General features: G+C 39.8%; 1 protein-coding gene across 3 annotated transcripts in view; it reads right to left on the minus strand.

Moving 5' to 3' along the window:
• Positions 1 to 390: 390 nt before the first annotated feature.
• Positions 391 to 22,614, minus strand: part of LOC124117926 (probable methyltransferase-like protein 24) — a 54,503-nt gene continuing 32,279 nt past the window's right edge. For all 3 annotated transcript variants that reach the window (XM_048395058.1, XM_048395057.1, XM_046479938.2), the window contains 8 exons: positions 17,659 to 17,783; positions 14,580 to 14,636; positions 14,335 to 14,412; positions 4,819 to 4,886; positions 3,670 to 3,798; positions 3,048 to 3,122; positions 2,241 to 2,376; positions 391 to 1,504 (listed from right to left, as the gene is read on the minus strand). In XM_048395058.1, coding sequence (XP_048251015.1) covers positions 1,208 to 1,504; positions 2,241 to 2,376; positions 3,048 to 3,122; positions 3,670 to 3,798; positions 4,819 to 4,886; positions 14,335 to 14,412; positions 14,580 to 14,636; positions 17,659 to 17,733 — 915 coding nt within the window. In that variant the 5' untranslated portion in view covers positions 17,734 to 17,783 and the 3' untranslated portion in view covers positions 391 to 1,207. The remainder of the gene's footprint in view (positions 1,505 to 2,240; positions 2,377 to 3,047; positions 3,123 to 3,669; positions 3,799 to 4,818; positions 4,887 to 14,334; positions 14,413 to 14,579; positions 14,637 to 17,658; positions 17,784 to 22,614) is intronic.

Consider the following 22,614-nt stretch of genomic DNA (forward strand, 5'->3'; position numbering starts at 1 on the left):
GGAACGTGTCTGGACCAAAATCCATTTTGAACGATTATGAATTTATAAACTTCTTTGATACAGTCAGACTAGCTAAAACATGGTTTATGCAAAGATGTGAGTTGTCATCTTCTGTTACCTATCATCTTTATTCATAAGGAAGAGAATATATGGATGTCAACTTCTTTATTATGAGGAACACAACGTTTCGGAGTATCTGCTTGCGCCTTCATCAGGTGCAAATGATGAATGAGTAAGCATATACTTTTAAACGCTTTGTATTCTCTTCCTTATGTGTATCACTTCTAAACGCCTTTCAAAGACCTGAGCTTTATTCATGTGGTTATGTATGAACAGAACAGAACACGTATATACCAGATCATTTCATAGATGCTTTTAATCAAAACTGGCACTTTTTCTTATAAGTATCCATTAAATTATCAACTTATTTCCTCTTTAAAAATAGTTTCTTTGGAGGGCAATACTTATTAAATGTAACAAAAAATCATTTCGAATTGCATTTGCAGATGTAGTTCACATGAACTCTTTATCGAGATGGGAAGATATGTGGGGATCGTAAGGGCACACAGAATGTGTCAGTTTTGTGATTTAAACACTGTAGAAAGTGAATGCTATTTCTAACTACTCTGTCCCTTGTATGCTGAACTGAGAAACAGTTCATTGATAAATATATTGAGTAATATATCCGTTATCGAATTTTACCGAAATGTGTTTTGTTAAACACATAAACTGAACAGAGAAGTCATCTGTGATTATATGACCTACAGGTTGATAACCTTGCTTGAAGGCGTATGGGATTGAATACGACCGCCTTTTCCCGAACACCTGGTATGATGATTTGTTGATAGTGAGTCATAAACACATCCTCATGATATAGTCGGAATCATACAATCGAGTCCGCTTTTACAGAGATTTCTTGTGGTATGGAAAGGGTTTTGAGGTTTTTATTTTTTGACATAGTACTGAACACATAGTAAATGTAGTTTTACAGCGACAGACATACATGTAGATTAAGGATGTCATGTTATACTGATCTGAAGGTATCGTCTCAGAGCAATACATGGAACAAAAGACGAGAGGGTTTAAATTTTGATTTTGTTTGTTTGTTGGTTGTTCACGCTGAACACGGCTATATGACGGCAATCCGGAAATTTTGAAGTGGCGGCAGACTTTGAAATGTTGTTTTAAAAATGATCAAATATGGCATTTACTGTATGTTGATATTCACATAATGAATCTCATAGCAACCTGTCCTTATGACAGGAAATAAATTATTTTTAAATCCACAATGATGATTTTTGTGAACATAAAACTTCCTAAATCCTTTATCATAGATGTCTTTCAAAATGTTCAGATTGCTGATGCAATCATTTCTTGTGGTACAATGTCCGTGGTACTCCACGAGAAACTGCCGGACTTTAGACAGTTCCCCTGATGAGATCATGTTGGGCAGCGCTGGCCATTCTGACTGTTCAACGTCCATCTTGAGAACATCAATGAATCTCTGGAAAACAAAAGAAGGATCTTATTGTATCACAAATTATCCTTACACATTTACTAACATTTTTGGTTTGAAATTATGTGAAATAGAGTTGAATGTCGTGTTCAAGGTTATTTCACTTATAGCGACATGCATGCACGTGTATGTGTGGCTGACGTATGCCTGTTTTATTGTGCTAGCCCACTGGGATACCATGCCACAGTTTAATGTAGATATTCCACACACATTATACTGACTCCGAGCCGATCCATCAATGTTTTACCCCTTCATGCCGAGCGCCAAGAAGGGTAACAACACGTGTCAACTTGTAACGTCATTTTGAATGACACGGCCAGGGGAGAACTGCAAATATGCAAAGAGTCCCCAGAGAGTCCATTTTCTCTGTCTTATCTCTGCTCTTCAGAAATTACTTTGGGATAACACGTTCATGTTAATATGTTGTTCAATTGTGTTTACTCAAGATAATTTCTTTACATCAATAACGGATTATGGCACACATAATATAAAACTTGGGGCGACTAAATGGGTCGGGTTGTAAATGCTTATTAGTGGATTGTCTGGCAACAAACAAATGAATGATAAGAATCTTCATCTTCCATTGGGGGTCATTTAAGTTAAACGTCCCCATTTCGCCCAACATTGACAAGAGTAGAGACATTAATAACAAAAAGTTCTAAATTAGTTTGTGGAGGTTTGTTATTAATGATGTAAAATGTCATAATATTTCCGTATCACTGACCCCTGTGTGGTTCAACATTTTCTTGAAACTGGTCAATGAATGAAGATCCCAGGAACCCTTCTTGTAGTCCTTTCCATCAATACCTAAACTTAAAAACCGCACCCGTGGTGATCTCTGGTAACTTTTCTGTTTCATACTGAAATATGATGCACGTGCCATTAATATATTACATCAGTAATCAGAGACATGGACATCAAATTCAATGGCAAAACTGTCCGTAAATGATCTATTCAAAAAGATAAACATGTTATCCCACGTCAGGTATTTTAGTTACAATGAATGTTGCCAACCGACCTCAATGGGTATATCATAAGTTGCCGCACCAAACTCCCCAAGGGATCGGTTGACAACGAATGTATCTTACCGACATTCATTCATAAAGGTTCCAAATATATGTTCGCAGTTTAACTGCGTTAACAAAACACTTGTACTGAATGAACAAAAGAACATAACGAATCGAGTTACTTCCCTTTACCCAATGCGTTCGGACAAACTTGGTTTATTTCAGACAGTCCTGTTATGAGTTCTTACCCCGTGGGGATTCCTGGTTAGAATTGGTCCTCAGCAACATATGCTGTTCTAAAGAGCCGACTTCATGATTCGGGTGATCAGGCTCGGTCATTTGGTTGATTGCATGTCATCGTACCCCCACGGCGGGTGACGTTGCTCAATATCAATCATTGGTTTCTCAAGGCTCAATTAATAAAAAGCCGCCGACATTGCTTGAATATGGCGGAGTGTGGTGTTAAACAACAAACAAACTGGTGAATAACGTATAAGTAGGTTTGAACAAGCGCCTGTACAAACCTCGGATCAAAGGAAAAGACGTCACACTCATAGTTTTTGGCCGTTTCATCGTCAAAAGAAAAATCGTTGTTGATTCTGTAGTAAAACAACAACAATATTACTTCGCTGTGAAAAGTTTTAGAATAAGTGTGTCTTATCATGTAACCAGTTAGGTACAATACGGCGTGGGTATACATGCACGGCAGTGCACAACAGTAAAAGTAATAGCTTTAAAGACAGATCATTTATTCCGATACTATACATCAATCAAAATGAAGGATGCATGCGTTATTGACCCTTTAAAGTACATAAAACACAATAATTCATTGACATACAATTACATTAACAACTGTTTGTTTTCAGACATGATTCGTTCACACAATCGATAATTTAGATGCCTCGACGCTGATTGGCTGATTATCATGTTTTCCTGGTGCGGTAACAGATCTGAATTTTGTGAGATTATCTTTAAAAGGTCCGTGTTGTATAACTAAACATTTTTTTACATTTGAAAAGGACACCATAGTGCCCTACATTCCGATTCAAAGTGTTTCGTTGGCTTCATACGTTGGACATGCCATTGTAATCAGTGTTTGTATCTGTATCTAAGACAACTATATATTCCAGTCAGGTGACAACTCACCCAAAGGAGTACACAATGCAAGGCTTTACTGGTCGGTATTCTGCGTCATCACATATCTCCCAGCCTCCGTCTCCGAGTTTGCCCATGCGCAGCTTTCGCTTGCACAACATATCTACGTTGTCAAGGTAACTGAATAACAAGCAGAGTTACACATCTTTACACACTGTAAAGTTCCAAATGGAATAGGTGGTCAGGCTCTGTGATCCTGGTTGATTATGTGCAATCGGACCCCGACGGCGTGGATCGTTGCTTGCAATATCAAGCCCTGGATTGTCCGGTCCAGATTATTTACAGGCCGACACAATATAACTGGAATATTGCTGGGCAAAGAACTATTGTATCAATTAGTGCCCAAGAATTTCGCAACCTTGACTTTTATTGAGCCTGATTAACACAAATTGCACCCATGAGCGAGATATAGACAAAGGCGTTATCATGATATTTGTTGAAGCCCTTATAAAATGATTGGGGCGGTCGGGTAGCCTAGTGGTTAAAGCGTTCGCTCGTCACGCCGAAGACCCGGGTTCGATTCCCGACATGGGTACAATGTGTGAAGCCCATTTCTGGTGTCCCCCGCCGTGACATTGCTGGAACATTGCTAAAAGTGGCGTAAAACCATGCTCACTCACTCACTCACTTATAAAATTATTGTTCTTATCAGCATCAACGTCATGATTTGCACCAACAATATATGTTAGACCACCGTTTGCACATTGAAGGACACACCTCTGTAAATAATTGTGGTGTTGCATTACAGTTGCCGTAACACTATCTCACAGACACTGGCATGGTACTGAGAAGCCAAAGAGGATTATCAGTACGAATCTGGGATTCGAACCCACTATCAACGGTTCTCCCTGATTAGGTTTCTGGGTTTGTCATATCCCTGCTCGTGGGTTTCACGAAATCGGTAAAACGTCTAAGACCTGCATCATGTCGGGCTTTCCTCCCACATCAAGCTGGTACGCCGTGATGTAACCTAAATACTGTTCAAAGAGGCAATACACCAAACTCACTCACTAATTCACTTTCATTGCAAGAATATTGTACTGATTTCTGTCCACAGGTGTCAAGAATATTACACAATTGTGTACGTTAACTCATGACAATATGTCCATTTCTGTTACTATATCCACCTAATACACCTACCTGTGGTACGTTTTGAATGCTTCACTGATGGACATTTTCTCTATTACATCTTTCTCCGGTAGGCGAACCTAAATCATGGAAATATATGTAATAATGTATGATACCAAATAATAATAGTTAAGACTCACATTCCACAAAGCTACTGAGGCGTTACGCCTATTGTAGGTTCTTCTTTAGGGACTGTAAGACTTCATTCCGGGTCAGAATATAGGTCCCCAAGAGCCTATGCTTGTCTCCCTGTGTGGACTGCGGGTCAAAATATAGGTCCCCAAGAACCTATATATGCTTGTCTCCCTGTGGGGACTGCGGGTCAAAATATAGGTCCCCAAGAACCTATGCTTGTCTCCCTGTGGGGACTGCGGGTCAGAATAAAGGCCCCCAAGAACCTATGCTTGTCTCCCTGTGGGGACTGCGGGTTAGAATATAGGTCCCAAAAATCCTATGCTTGTCTCCCTGTGGGGACTGCGGGTCAGAATATAGGTCCGCGGCAGCGTATAATTCTCTCCCTTTTAGTGTTTCGGGTAAGAAAGATGTACACTTTAACGTATGCTTGTCTAAAGGGTCGACTTAATGAATCGAGTAGTCAAGCTCAGTAACTTGTTTGATTGCATGTCATCATATGTGACATCATATCTCGCAATTGTGTGAGATGTCAATCACTGGAATGTCTGGCCCAGACTAGAATATTTACAGGCCGCCGTCATATTAATAGCTGAAATATGAAGCTTAGTGCAGCGTTAAAAAACTAGCAAACAGTACTGGTCTCAGTTAATCCGGACACTCCTCGTTACGAACAGTACAGCAAATATGGACAGTACTGTAACATTACTCACGTTGGGTTAAGGCCCTTTTTGCGGAAAACTTAATGGTGATCACTATCGGTTTTAGATATGGTGTAATGGTTTCACGATCGGGAACTCAACAGTAAAACGACACAGATATTTGAGGATGAAGAATTGTTTGGAATTAAGCCGTTGACTTTATTGTCTCTTGAGGATGTTATGGACCTATAATTTCCTTTGGAGTAGCAATGCCATAAAATAGTTTCAAGTAGCGACACACGCATTGTTGAAGACTATGCAGGTATTAACTGAAATGAAAGAGCTGAATGATCTAAAGGACTATCCGATGTGCATTTGTAGAAGTGTCTCGGCCGAAGTTCCATGGATGGCCTCCTCGACCAAGATGAAGGTGGACGAAAAGTTGAAGGTGTGAGGCCCCTGATTTCGTCACAAAGCATAGGTCGTCAGTGACGAAACTCAAAATCGAGGGTTGTCAACAATTGTATCTACGGACATCTAAGATGAAGCCTTTACCAGAACAGGTCAAGTTGACGCAATCGGTATCTGCAAATGCTCATCTACTTACAAAGCTTATGGATTAAGGTGATGCAGAAATTACAGAAATTAAAGAGTATTTGGAATATACAGCAGAGATAAGGGATCTTTGCCAGATCTTCTTTCTGCCATCGGTGATGCTGCTTGACAACTCACATCATCATCAGCAAGCACAAAAACAGTGATTATTTGAACCAGAGCATTGAGACTATTGAGATATTGGGACTAATTTTAAATATTACCAATCTGCTTCTGATCATGAGAATGCACAATTGGTTGAAGTTCAAATCATCACTTCAGAAATGAAGCTTGGGGTTAGGTAGCGGTGTATTAGAACCCTAGCTGCCTTGGTGCTATTACAAAAGGTTCAGGAATTTGAGACTGATTCGTGATTGTTTTGATCAACGCAAAAATACCAACATCACGAAATCGATGCTGCTGTTAAATTGTTGCCAAAGAGTTTTATGGCAAGGATAGACATTACAGTGACTGAGTGACTGGGTATGATTTTACGCAGCTTTTAGGAATATGCTAGCAATATCATGGTGGTGGACAGTAGAAATGGGCTTCACACACTGTACCCATGTGGGGATCGAATCTGGGTCTTCTGAGTGACGACCCAACGCTTTAACTACTGGAGTACTCAACCCGCCCTAGATAGACATTAGAAACCAGTTAGGAAGCAAATGGATTGAAACCGTGTTTCAAGAACGCTAATATTCCAACCTATATGGTGGATACAAGGTTTCCTTTGGGGACATCTAACAGACCAGATATATTCCACAGACTTTCTTCTTCGGTCAGAATAATGATGGAACACAGAGGTTTCATAGTGGTTGTGTATCCTGATGACTTTCCAGTGATTGGTGACACAAAATCTCAGTAGTTCAATGCATCATTGCTGATAAGACAGTGCGGCCTTGTCAAAAGCTTGGTTTTCTTGGCATTGAAATTGACAGAACAAGTGGTACAGCCTAAATCCCAGGCTTTGCAGGAGGTTAAAGGACAACTTAATTGGGTTGCATGGATGGTTCATGGTGGACGAGCCTTCTTTTTCAGACTGATTAATTTAATAAACACCCACAAAAGGCGCAGTCGTCATGTAAGACTCAATAAGAGTGAGTAGGCAGACATCATGAAGTCCTTTTAATTTCAAAGAAAAAATGGACATCAGATGCATGTCAAGAGGGTGGCGCAGCACGTTATGGAACGGACAGGATCTATCGCAACCGAAATTTGGATTTTCCAGAAGTTAACTGATCACATATCAATGTTAAAGAAATCTTTATCGTCCATCTGTCAGCTAAACGGTGGTGCAAGTATTCCAGGATATCAGAAGGTACTGAGACTTTCACACCTCGAATTTGGATTGCAGAACCCCTTGGATAACTTAGAAGAGAAATCAATTTAGAGAGATTATCAAGGCTCTGCATGTCCAAGTCCTTGCACAAGTCTACTATGCTTCCTGAATCAGCCAGTGGCGTAAGTTCCAGAAAGAAGACCTATCTGTTTATGAAAGATGTTATTTTCCACAGCAGGGAAAGTGACTACGGTGACCGTTCTGCACACATCTACAAAAGCCTGACAGTTTGGACAACGTGTGCTTCGTTTACCTCTGGCAGCTGTTTCAAACACCAGACTGTCCTGTGTCAGCCTTACATAGACCAGTGTTCTGCTGCTATACAGAAGGCAGCAGTCCCCTTGTTCTCCGATATGAATGCTGGTGGTTGGGCCAAGTGCTTAACATACAATGGTTTTGATTGGACCTTGAATTGTTACCAGTTCTTGTGTGGTTACAAGTCAAGTGATGACAGTTGTCCCTCTTTTCGGAGTGGAGGTTGCGTATTTGCTTTCGAAGTAGGGGAGTCTAACACTCTTATTAAGCTCAGAGGTAACTGGCGCTCATCGTCCTATGAACGCTATGTGTGCATCAGTGACAATAACTTGGCAAGACAACTTAATGAAGCAATTACATTTTGACTCTAATAATAACAAGAATTTTACTTAAGTTAAAAACTTGTTCTTCCACTTGGTGGTATTTGGGGTTTTGTTTGGAATTTGTTCTGTATTACCCCCAAATGATATTTGTTATTCTTTACATGTTGTTCATGTTTTGTATAGGTGTTATACATCACACTTTCTCCTCGACGATGTCACAGAGAAAGTACCGTCTGATTAACAAAGTTTCACTGTGTAGGAAGTACGAAAGACAACGCTTTGATCCCACGTGCGTGGGATGGCAAATGTCTTTATCGTTATAATGAAATATAATGTTTTGTTAATTTTTGTTAATTGAAAAATCGTTAACTTGGAAACGCTAACTCTAACAAACGTGTGCATGTGTGCAGGATGATATCCGGGGAAATATTAATCAAGTCGCCTTGATTGGGTAATCTCCTGGATTAACAAGGGTTGACTTCAGTCATAATCTGAAGATGTAAGATTCATCATTAATTAACTAAAATGTCATTGGAATAAACATGTAACGACTCACAAATTTAGTTTATGCAACGTTGGTTATGTTTTAGATATTTTGTATGTAGGACGGGCCTAGCGAGGTTGTACCAAAGCTACTTTATTTGACATTATCTCATAGTATCTAGCACAGCACTTGTGGAGATTACTCGTGGCGATTCAGGGTAAGAATATAGATCCCCAGCAACAGGAGCGTGTCGTGAGAGACAACTAAATAGGTTGGGTGGTCAGGCTCAGTGACTTGGCTGACTGAATGTCGATACATTCCGTGGATCGGTGTTCATGATGTTTGTCACTGGGCTGTCAAGTCGAAATATTGCTGAGTGCGGCGTTACACAACTAACAAACAAACAAATCAAGAACATTTCCCACTGTCCATTTCATTGGTTTCCAATGATTTTGTTGTTGTTTTGAAATGTTTTTAATCGTGTATTCTGGGCTTCTAAGTGTGCTGCCCCTGTCTGAAAATAATACAACCCTCGATCACTCATCGATCTGTGAATTCGTAATGAATAAACCTGATGTTGACATGAAGATGGCGATTATATAGAGAATGTTTACATGAAGATGACCATGTCATAAATGGAATGTATACTTAAGAATTGACCTTCACTTTGTGTGAGTTTATTGGAGTATGAACCTTCATAGAGTGAGGGCCAAACTATACAACTATACAATGTTTGGCCCTCACTCTATGAAGGTTCATACTCCAGTGAACTCACACAATGTGAAAGTCAATTCTTATAATTTTCTATCACAATTTTTACCTCAAAGGATGTAGACCAAGATCGTAACACAATTTTATTTAGTACGGGTGACGTCATGTTTACACTAGCAGCCATACAACAACCAGCTATATCGCGGAGTAAAATAGTTCCTCAAAAAGAGAGGTGACATGGGCGTATTGATGCACAACTTGCTCTTCAGAAACATCTTACGCAGCACATGTGTTCAAATCATATCCTCATTAGATGAGAAAGGTCTGTAAAGAACTACCTCAGTAAGTCAGTCACAATGACAGCGCGTCGTAATACATTTACATCAAGTACAAGACGTCAAAATGGCCGACACAATAAACGTGACGGGAGATATTTCCGAAGTTGGTAATGAATCTGTGGCGGTTACATTTGTTAGTCATCACTGATCAACTGGCCGATCATTGAAGGGTGATTAAAGATGCGTCAAACAGACACAAAGGTAAATACATGGATTGCTGGAGACGGTCAATGTCAGCCTAGGCACGGATCGAGTCGATACTACGATAGTTTAGATGTGCATTTCTTCCTTTGTTCATTAGGATTGGCCGTAGCGAGGATATTCGTGAACAATCATGCAGTCACGCTCTCCGCATTTCTCAATGTATACTGAAACGCTGAGACCAGGAATAAAGGTTCTAAATGATCAGAAAGAACGCTTATGCATGTTTTCGTGCTAGGGAATTCCGAGGGGTTTCCCGAGGAATGTGTAAGTAGTCCGTCAGTGTTTACGTCATTTCAAGAACACGGTCTCGTGAAAAACTATGAACGTCAAATTGTGTCGTTCATACACTTATGAACGTCAATTTCGAGGTCATGTGACCGACCTCTCGTCCAATGGAAAAGCCGTATATCGTGTAAACTTCAAATTAATAAATTATATGTAGATAGCGATATTATCTATAGAATGTTGACATTTAGGTGATTATATTATAAATAGACGGAATGACGTGAATAGTACCAGGCCAGTCTAGATGTGAATGGTATCAGGCTACTCTAGATGTGAATGGTATCAGGCTACTCTAGATGTGAATAGTGTAAGGCCAACCAAGATGTGAATGGTATCAGGCCACTCTAGATGTGAAAGGTATCAGACCACTCTAGATGTGAATGGTACAAGGCCACTCCAGATGTGAATTGTATCAGGCCACTCTAGATGTGAATGGTATCAGGCCGCTCTAGATGTGAATGGTATCAGGCCACTCCAGATGTGAATGGTACCAGGCTACTCTAGATGTGAAAGGTATCAGGCCTCTCTAGATGTGAATGGTACCAGGCCACTCTAGATGTGAATTGTATCAGGCCACTCTAGATGTGAATGGTATCAGGCCTCTCCAGATGTGATTGGTATCAGGCCACTCCAGATCTGAATGGTATCAGGCCACTCTAGATGTGAATGGTATCAGGCTAATCTACATGTGAATGGTATAAGGCCACTCTAGATGTGAATGGTATCAGGCCTCTCCAGATGTGAATGGTATCAGGCCACTCCAGATCTGAATGGTATCAGGCCACTATAGATGTGAATGGTATCAGGCTAATCTACATGTGAATGGTATAAAGCCAGTCTACATGTGAATTGTATCAGCCCATTCTAGATGTGAATGGTATCAGGCCACTCTAGATGTGAATGTTTCAAGGCCACTCCACATGTGAATGGCATCAGGCCGCTCTAGATGTGAATGGTATCAGGCCACTCTAGATGTGAATGGTACCAGGCTACTCTAGATGTGAAAGATATCAGGCCTCTCTAGATGTGAATGGTACCAGGCCACTCTAGATGTGAATGGCATCAGGCCACTCCAGATATGAATGGTATCAGGCCACTCTAGATGTGAATGGTATCAGGCCACTCCAGATGTGAATTGTATCAGGCCACTCTAGATGTGAATGGTATCAGCCCGCTCTAGATGTGAATGGTATCAGGCCACTCTAGATGTGAATGGTACCAGGCTACTCTAGATGTGAAAGGTATCAGGCCTCTCTAGATGTCAATGGTACCAGGCCACTCTAGATGTGAATGATATCAGGCCACTCTAGATGTGAATGGTATCAGGCCACTCGAGATCTGAATGGTATCAGGCCACTCCAGATCTGAATGGTATCAGGCCACTCTAGATGTGAATTGTATCAGGGTAATCTAGATGTGAATGGTATCAGGCCACTCTAGATGTGAATGGTATCAGGCTACTCTAGATGTGAATGGCATCAGGCCACTCCAGATGTGAATGGTATCAGGCCACTCTAGATGTGAATGGTATCAGGCTAATCTAGATGTGAATGGTATAAGGCCAGTCTAGATGTGAATTGTATCAGCCCACTCTAGATGTGAAAGGTATCAGGCCACTCTAGATGTGAATGGTACAAGGCCACTCCAGATGTGAATGGTATCAGGCCGCTCTAGATGTGAATGGTATCAGGCCACTCTAGATGTGAATGGCACCAGGCTACTCTAGATGTGAAAGATATCAGGCCTCTCTAGATGTGAATGGCACCAGGCCACTCTAGATGTGAATGGTATCAGGCCACTCTAGATGTGAATGGTATCAGGCCACACCAGATGTGAATAGTATCAGGCCACTCCAGATGTGAATGGTATCAGGCCACTCTAGATGTGAATGGTATCAGGCTAATCTACATGTGAATGGTATAAGGCAACTCTAGATGTGAATGGTATCAGGCTACTCTAGATGTAAATGGTATCAGGCCACTCCAGATGTGAATTGTATCAGCCCACTCTAGATGTGAATGGTATCAGGGTACTCTAGATGTGAATGGTATCAGGCCACTCCAGATATGAACTTATCAGGCTATTCTAGATGAGAATGGTATCAGGCTGTTCTAGATGTGAATGGTATCAGGCCTCTCTAGATGTGAAAGGTATCAGGCCACTCTAGATGTGAATGGTATCAGGCCACTCTAGATGTGAATGGTATCAGGCCACTCCAGATGTGAATGGTATCAGGCTATTCTAGATGTGAATGGTATCAGGCTATTTTAGATGTGAATGGTATCAGGCCACTCTAGATGTGAATGGTATCAGGACGCTCTAGATGTGAATGGTATCAGGCCACTCTAGATGTGAATGACACAGGCCACTCTAGATGTGAATGATATCAGTCCATTCTAGATATGAATGATACCAGGCCAGTCTAGATGTGAATGGTATCAGGCTAATCTAGATGTGAATGGTATAAGGCCACTCTAGATGTGAATGGTACCAGGCTACTCTAGATGTGAATGGTATCAGGCCACTCCAGATGTGAATGGTATCAGGCCGCTCTAAATGTGAATGGTATCAGGCTACTCTAGATGTAAATGGTATCAGGCCACTCCAGATGTGAATGGTATCAGGCCACTCTAGATGTGAATGGTATCAGGCTAATCTAGATGTGAATGGTATCAGGCCACTCTAGATGTGAATTGTATCAGCCCACTCTAGATGTGAATGGTATGAGGCTACTCTTGATGTGAATGGTATCAGGCCACTCCAGATATGAACTGCATCAGGCTATTCTAGATGCGAATGGTATCAGGCTGTTCTAGATGTGAATGGTATCAGGCCTCTCTAGGTGCGAAAGGTATCAGGCCACGCTAGATGTGAAAGGTATCAGGCCACTCTTGATGTGAATGGTATCTGGCCACTCTAGATGTGAATGATATCAGGCTACTCTAGATGTGAATGGTATCAGGCCACTCCAGATGTGAATGGTATCAGGCTATTCTAGATGTGAATGGTATCAGGCTATTCTAGATGTGAATGGTATCAGGCCACTCTAGATGTGAATGGTATCAGGACGCTCTAGATGTGAATGGTATCAGGCCACTCTAGATGTGAATGACACAGGCCACACTAGATGTGAAGGATATCAGTCCATTCCAGATATGAATAGTATCAGGCTATTCTAGATGTGAATGGTATCAGGCTATTCTAGATGTGAATGGTATCAGGCTATTCTAGATGTGAATGGTATCAGGCCACTCTAGATGTGAATGGTATCAGGCCTCTCTAGGTGCGAAAGGTATCAGGCCACTCTAGATGTGAATGGTATCAGGCTAATTTAGATGTGAATGGTATCAGGCCAGTCTAGATGTGAATGATATCAGGCCAGTCTAAATATGAATGGTATCAGGGTACTCTAGATGTGAATGACACAGGCCACTCCAGATATGAATGGTATCAGGACACTTTAGATGTGAATATTGTCAGGCCACTCTAGATGTGAATGGTATCAGGCCACTCTAGATGTGAATGGTGCCAGGGAGTCTCGATGTGAATGGTATCAGTAAAAGTAAAAGTAGGTTATTCCAAACATAAAAATAGAAATGAAACATTTAGAATAAATAAATAAATACAATGTGGTTATACAAGAGAGAAGTGGGTACGGTTGAGAAAATGGTATATGGCAAAGCATCTTTCTGTGCCGAGTTGCGTCCCTGTGGCAGGATCCAGTTTTTGCGGGCACGTAATCCAGGTTTGCCCTGATTATGGTCCTCACTATTTCTCCCTGCGCTAACCTCACACGTCATCACATCACTCACATGCATGATGTTCCAAGTTGCCTTAAACTAGATTAAATGACATACAAGTAAGTTGGTGATTTTTGTTTAACGCAGCTTTCAACTGTATTTCAGTTATGCCACAGGATGTTCGCGTTGGTGAAACCCATGAGCAAACTGGGATTCGAACCGAGGATCATAGTTTTTACTGGGACGCATAACGGACGCAATTCCGCACAGCCCGAAGCGTTTACTACATGGAACTCATGAACATGGCCATGGTGCTGACAAACCTAGAAACATCACCAGGACTATGCAGGATCAGAACCCAAGATCACAGGTTTTCGGCACTTCTAAAGGGGGACAACTCTGCACACTAAATTTGGGAGCCTTAGATTACTGGGCCACATGTGTCGCCTCATAAGAGATAATGAAAGGTGGTGCTTTACCTGTCCTTGCTGGCGAAGGTCCTTGAGTGGTCCATCCATGTTTTCTTCGGAATGCAACGCCCAATTTGATTTTCGGTACTGAAGTAGAGATTTTTCAACATTCTTTGAACGAATAATTGTTTTTTTAAACTATACGACTGCTCAGGACTTACAAGTGATTAATTCGATTTCATCGTTTATACTTTGAAAGCTACTGTTCCTAAGGTTACTTTTGTCTCATTTATGTCATGTAGTTGCCTGGTCACCTTGAGTTGGGCCGTGGTACTAGCATCTAGATGGGCCTTCTGTTCTGTGACTCGATACTGGAAAAAGAAAAGGCTCCAACTTTCAATTTCATTTTATGTTTAAGAATAAAAACATCACCATTAAATTTTATAATAGCTCAGTTCAACTTTACACATTAAAGTAGTAAAACGCCTAATATAAGCTTTAACTGATGTCTTTAGCATGGTGTGAAGTGTATTCAATATTGCATACCAGGGACCGTGCCATTAATATCAGTCAATCCTTATAAATCAACTTAGTGACATTTTCACTTGAAAAGAGGAACATCGGAAACAAATATCACAATGTGCTTAAAATCCCAATTGGCGAATGAATACATGTAAGTGACAGTGTAAACACCATTTTCAACACTGTCAATAAAGAGTCAAACATACCTACGGGAGACACCCCTAATTAACTTCAACCAATCAGAAGCCCGTAAAACAACTGGTAGTGGGCAGGTAAACAGACGATGACCTTATTGACGTGAGATTGAGATTGTCGATTTCACAAAAAGATAAAAACAGCGATTGAGCAAAATCTTTTCTGTACTTTATCTAGAATACTTTGAAGTGTTCCTGTGTTCTTCGAGACAGAATAAACACATGTGCATGACGACACGGAATATAGTAATGACCGCCATTGTGGCACATCAATTTTTGGTAACATATATCGCGCCATGCGGCGCATCAATTACTGGTAACAAATATGTCTCCGCGTTGTGCATCAGTAAGTCCTTCTTCATCTGTCAGCGGCGTTTGAAACAATAAACCATGCATGGTTATTATTTCGTTTGGAAAATGACAATGGTCTGAGCAGCACTGTCCTGGCGTGGTTTTCCTCGTAACTGACAGGTAGGACACACTCAGTTCGGATAAACAAGACTGTCGAACAGCGAACGTCTCACATGTGGTGTGCCTCAAGGGTCTGTGCTGGGACTGATCTTGTTCACCATGGACATTCGGTAGGGCATTTGATATCAGAAGAGCATGTGGCTCATCGCTTTGATGCAGAGGATTCACAATTAGTTGATAGTTTCAGTCCCCTCCTCGACAATCAGATTTCATCTTTGAACAAGATGGAAAGTTGTCCAAACAATGTCAAATCCTGGATGACTGCCAACATGCTTAAGCTGAATGACGATAAAGCAGAAGCAATCGTAATCGCTCCGCCCGAGAGACAGCATAAATCTCATCAAACCAACCTGACAATTGGACAATCCTTGATTCCTTTTTCCTCACTTGTCAAAACCCTTGGTGTATTTATTGACTCCAATCAAATGACCAACTTCTCCTGTATGTTCCAAAATACAGACCAAAGTCCTTCGGTGCTCGATCCTTCTCTCATGCTGGTGGAACTCCCTTCCTTTCAGCCTCAAAAGTGCAACTAGTATCACTGTGTTTCAGTCTGGACTCAACACATACCTTTTTGAACGCTACAACTGAATGTGTATATTTTTACTATTCTATTGTCCCCTCTCTGTTGTACATATGTACATATACTGAATTTTGCGCATTGAGCATGTCCCTCACTGATGTGGATTTTGTCCTATATCATTAGAAACGGACTCGACAAGGAGAATCTGTTTTTTTAGTGTGGATCCTCCATTGGCAATAAGTTCAAAGTCATCCATGTAAAGGAGGTGAGTAAGGGGTCTTGAGGATATGTGCTGAGGAGCTCCAGGATGATAACCTTCCTCTTTGCTAAGCAAAATGCTTAAAGGATTTAATGACAAACAGAAAAGCAAAGGACTGAAAGAATCGTTGGCAATATTCCTCTTCTAATAGAAATGGGTTCCGAATCGTAATCACCACCTGCCCCTGCAAATACATCTCAAGTTGAGTTGACCAGCAATTCAATAAAGACTCTGAATAAAACAAGCAGTCGCTCGGTGAGGTCAATACATTCCAGTGCTTCAAAATCGATTCGTGAGGTACAGTATTATTATTATCATTATTATTTACATATTTGCCATGTTTTTCCTCAATCTTGTCAATCACATTAGTGTCAAAGGGGACAGAAAATTCAATGATATAAATGATTTCATTTGATTTATCAAAAAGGACAAGATCAGGTTTGTTGGCCTGGATAGGTCTGAGGCTGTAAATGGGCCTATTCCAAAGGATTTTGTATTTATCATTTTCCATGACGCCCTCTAATATTATCATTATTATCTGTAACATATCGCTCCAGACAAATGCAATATAAATTGCTGTCTAATGGAACTGCCACTTTGGCGAGATGTTATCATGAACATTTTATCCTTATTATGGATGAAGCTACGCACTGCTGATTTGTTGAAACGAATAAACACACACAAACACACACACCGTAATAGTGCAGAGTGAGTTGAAGTTACGGCGTCCCAGAGTGTTCAGAGCTATAGATATAATGATAAATCCCATCCCTTCTTAACTCTTTTTTCTGTTCCCACAACTGAAAGAAAACCTCACCAGCTCAATGACACAATATAAGCGGCGAACAGTTTGCCGTGCCTAAAAAGGCAGCTACAAAGATAAAACCATTTCCGTGTCACCGAAACTTGCATACTAAAAATTCGTAAATGGGATTTACAATTCGGATATGACCTTACCTGCAGAATTTTACCAACACAAAGACTATAATAACAATAGCCTCCTGTGAAAGCAGTAAAACTGCTGTTGCGTCGTGGATTCATAGCTATGTTTTCATCTTATTAATATTTGGGGGACGGGTGGCCCAGTCATCCACAGGGCCGCAATTCGCTGTGCAGAGTTCCGTACCGTAGGTCTCTCAGAAATCCATGGTCGTAGGTTTGAATGTCGTGTCTTGAAGCAGACTAACCCTATTGAAGTACACTTGTATGGGGAAGAATATCTAAATCATTTGCTCACATTCTGTTCTCATAACAAAAGTAGCATTGTTTGACTAATGTATGGGTTATACACACATATTGTTTCCCGAATTATGTGCAAACATTTTTGTATTTTATGTGCACCACCCTCACAACCGTTTTTTTATAAGACTGTGCACCCTTCTTCTTTTCAAACCAGTTATGAAATGGATTGGAGAGCAACTCACCTGAGTGATGATAAGAAAAAGGGCGCCACAGCCAAACCCAAACATGAATCCGATAGGTGCGATTTTCAACTTCATTCTCCCCTCACAACGAGACGTCTCTGTGCTGCCACCAGGCGATTATCCAACTGTGGTCAGGATATCAGAGTTTACAGAAATCGAAATGACGTCATATGTATAACAACATCACGACTTTGCATTGTATCCACCAGGAAGTAGACCACGTTAGCAGTACCACGTGCAAATGAATATACATTGTAGTCAAAACCCGATTCTACTAATTCGAAGTCGTTTGAGCCTACGAGTCCTGTTAATTCGAATCAAGCGAGCGATGATATTTGAAATGAAAAGTATATGTTTCAAATAGGAAATGGTCAATATAATATTGTGAATGTTGTGTGCTAGAAAGCACTCATATGTCGTTATCTATCAGACCAGCAAAACATACGTGTAGGAGTGTGTATACAGATCCGATATAGGAGTGTACAAACAGATCCGATATAGGAGTGTATATGAAGATCTGATATAGGATTGTGTATACAGATCCGATATAGGAGTGTATATGCAGATCTGATATTGGAGTGTATAGACAGATCCGATATAGGAGTGTACATTCAGATCCGATATTTGTGTGTATATACGGATCCGATATGGGATTTAAATCTTTATGTAAACAAATACAGAATCATTTTAAGCAGAGCATTACAAAGGCATTAGTTAATGCTGCGAATGATAGCAACTGTACAACAGATTTGAGACTTGTTTAACTTTATATTACCGCAAGCTCGCAGGACTCTAGCTTCGCACCCGCAACTTGGGTAGATTCTTTTAAGGAATTACTTAATCCAGTGTCAATAGGGGATGAGAATTTCTCTACTGAAGTCAGTGAGTTTCTTCAACATCGTAATGATAGCTTTTATTGATTTCGAAAAGCATTTGATATGGTTGATAGATTGCAAAATGGTATTCATGGCAAGTTTTAATGTATTATTCAGAGTATGGGTAATCATGTTAAAGCAACTGTAACATACGATTATGGCAAGAAAATTACTGAGTATTTTGATAGTTCATGTGTGGAAGTTCATGTGGGGTAAGATAATACGTTTTCTGTTTTCTGTAGTTAAAAGTATAAATATATTAACACTGTAAACGTATTCACTTGAAAGTCATATACCACCTTCGAACTTTGCGAGCGAGTTGAATAGTCTATGTCCATTGGAACGAAATATTGTACGAGTGTATACCTTTTTTATTTGGTGAAATACACGTACGTTAGGTAAATATGACTATAAAACGAATTCCTTTTTAATTCCTTTCATTCAAAATGTCTTTGGAAATGAAATCATGCTTGAAATATAGAGCAGACTTGATGGGAGATGCAACGGTAGCCAGCTGTGACTGTACATGTGGACACACACTGCACCGATTACAACACACATGTGGACACACACTGCACCGATTACAACATACATGTGGACACACACTGCACCGATTACAACATACATGTGGACACACACTGCACCGATTACAACATACATGTGGACACACACTGCACCGATTACAACATACATGTGGACACACACTGCACCGATTACAACACACATGTGGACACACACTGCACCGATTACAACATACATGTGGACACACACTGCACCGATTACAACATACATGTGGACACACACTGCACCGATTACAACATACATGTGGACACACACTGCACCGATTACAACATACATGTGGACACACACTGCACCGATTACAACATACATGTGGACACACACTGCACCGATTACAACACACATGTGGACACACACTGCACCGATTACAACACACATGTGGACACACACTGCACCGATTACAACACACATGTGGACACACACTGCACCGATTACAACATACATGTGAGATCTTTGTACAAGGAGATATATACAGGAAATAATAAGAAGCAATTCCCTGTGTAGCAAGTACATGTTTACAGTTCCGCTTTCTGAGACACACTGATGTAAGTATCTACTACAACTAACAATAAATCTATATAATGAAATTAAAATAATAACTCTCTGCTGAAATGTGTGGTCCAATCATTCGATTGGGTAAGAATCGTACAATGTATGACTGGACGACTCAAATATTCATAACCGATACAGAGAAAACAGCCAGATTTTAGTCACAGCGCTATCACATGACAATTGAAAATTTTAATTAGCAGATAAATTAGAGTAAGTGACTACATGTACGTGTTTCCTATTGTATGTGTACTGTTATATGTATCTATGTAAATATTGTTGGTGAGGCGAGACTCAAATAAACAATCTGTCTGTCTGTTTGTAAATTAGGCCGACTCCGTAATTAGATACGACTTTCTCTTAGGCGTGTGACATTGTGTATTCAAGAGTAAACTGACCTAATTATAACAAGAAGATGTTTAACTGAAGGTATTAGACAATCCGTATATACAGAGAGACAGTATCAATGAATTGCGATTTCTAACATCATGTACGCGTATTCGTGTCCACAATCATTAATTAAATTATTAAAAAAATATTTACAAGAGCAGGTATTGTAGACTCACCTGTGTGAAAAACTTGCATTGTCGTGTAAAGGCAAAGATGAACGAATGGTGTTTGAATATTACAAAGGATGTAAGCGTGAAAATTGTAGTTTTACGTGTGCAGGATATCTGCTTGAGAAAGAATGTGTCTGATTGGAATGAACTGTACATGTTATGTTAGCCTGGCGAAAGAACCGGTGGTAATAATTTATGGGTGTGGAAGTTTTGTAAGTACGTATATGCCTCGTTCTTACCGCTCTGCCTTCGCCAAATTTAGATCAGGTACTGCTCCTCAAAAGTTGAAAACAGGCAGATATCCGTGTATGAATGTGAATGAACGAGTGTGTTTTCAATGTAAGGAAAGTATTGAGGATGAATGTCATGTATTGCTGTATCGCTATCCCAACTTCCTAGAGTTATGTAATACTGATACACTATAGATATAAAAAAATATTTTTTTATTGCCAGTGATCGGTTCCATATTTTATATACCCCTTTTACATTAATATATTTTTCATGTATATATTGTGATATATTTTAAGTCTCTCGTAGCCCTTAACGTGTGGCTCGCTTATATGTACTGTTATATGTATCTATGTAAATATTTGTGTGAGGTGAGACTCAAATAAACACTGTCTGTCTGTCTGTCTGTCTGTAAATAAGGCCGACTCTGTAATTTGATACAACTTTCTGTTGTCTCTTGCGAGTGACATTGTGTATTCAAGAGTAAACTGACCTAGTTATAAGAAGAAGAGATCTTACTGAAGGTATTAGTCAGTCCGCATGTACAGAGAGACAGTACTAATGAATTGCGATTTCTAACATCATGTACGCGTATTCGAGTAAAAGATCGTTAACAAAATTAAAAATAACTATATTCAATATCTACTCTTAAGGATCATGTTTCTGTATGTTCTAACAGCTACAGGGCATATACGGATAAGACATTATACATCGCACTAGTGAGAAAATGGGAATTATCATAAGAAGGCTTTTCTGTTTTTCTGAACTGTTCCCAATTTCAAATCAAAAGTGACAATGCATCTACAAGCTGCATTCGTGTCCCAATTTTCACTCAATTCTTCATCAATCGGAGGAATATCATATCACCAATTTTCGAGCATCCCTGCAACCAAATATAATATTGTCGATATATGTGGTATACACCTTCAATGTAAAGTTCTACATGTGAAAACTCAAAACCCCAGTATACTTCTCGGAGTTTGTTATCACCTGTGTCTGTGACTCGGTTGCAAATGATAGTGTATAACTTCTCCAGCACAATGAACATGGATGGAAATCAAATGTTCATATAAGGAAGGTGATGACAACTGAATCACAAAACTACTCGGGATATAATAAATGGGGGGATTGCTAAATATTAGATCTTTCACTAGAGTGTAATAACCACATGTATACCTTGTTTACACAATATTTACACACACATTTAACTTTATCATAAATATTTTCTCTTGAGAGGTGAACACATTTTACACATAAATGTAAATCGTGTTGTCACACTGCCACATTTGCCACACTGAATTGATCATTCTGAACATAATATGGTTATACACCGGTTATCAAATAGTACATGTAATGCACTTCATATTGTTATCAAGGGTAGCTGTCTGGCCACACTAATCAGGACGCCCCTCCATACATGTACATTGTATGTGGTTTTTAACCAAGTACATGTACATTGTATGTGGTTTTTAACCAAGTACATGTACATTGTATGTGGTTTTTAACCAAGTACATGTACATTGTATGTGGTTTTTAACCAAGTACGTGTACATTGTATGTTGTTTTTAACCAAGTACGTGTACATTGTATGTTGTTTTTAACCAAGTACGTGTACATTGTATGTGGTTTTTAACCAAGTACGTGTACATTGTATGTGGTTTTTAACCAAGTACATGTACATTGTATGTGGTTTTTAACCAAGTACATGTACATTGTATGTGGTTTTTAACCAAGTACGTGTACATTGTATGTGGTTTTTAACCAAGTACGTGTACATTGTATGTGGTTTTTAACCAAGTACGTGTACATTGTATGTGGTTTTTAACCAACTACGTGTACATTGTATGTGGTTTTTAACCAAGTACGTGTACATTGTATGTGGCTTTTAACCAAGTACGTGTACATTGTATGTGTTTTTTAACCAAGTACATGTACATTGTATGTGGTTTTTAACCAAGTACATGTACATTGTATGTGGTTTTTAACCAAGTACATGTACATTGTATGTGGTTTTTAACCAAGTACATGTGCACAAGTGGATCATAAATCAAATATTCATGGCAATAAAAATATTTAATGACAGCATTATTATAGCAGGAATATTTTACAAACAGGTGTTTACATGCATTTATCAAACATTACATGTACCTCAATCCATTCACAGT

This window comes from Haliotis rufescens, unplaced genomic scaffold, assembly GCF_023055435.1.
Source record: "Haliotis rufescens isolate VD_foot unplaced genomic scaffold, xgHalRufe1.0.p SCAF_14, whole genome shotgun sequence".
In the NCBI taxonomy this organism is placed as follows: Eukaryota; Metazoa; Mollusca; class Gastropoda; order Lepetellida; family Haliotidae; genus Haliotis; species Haliotis rufescens.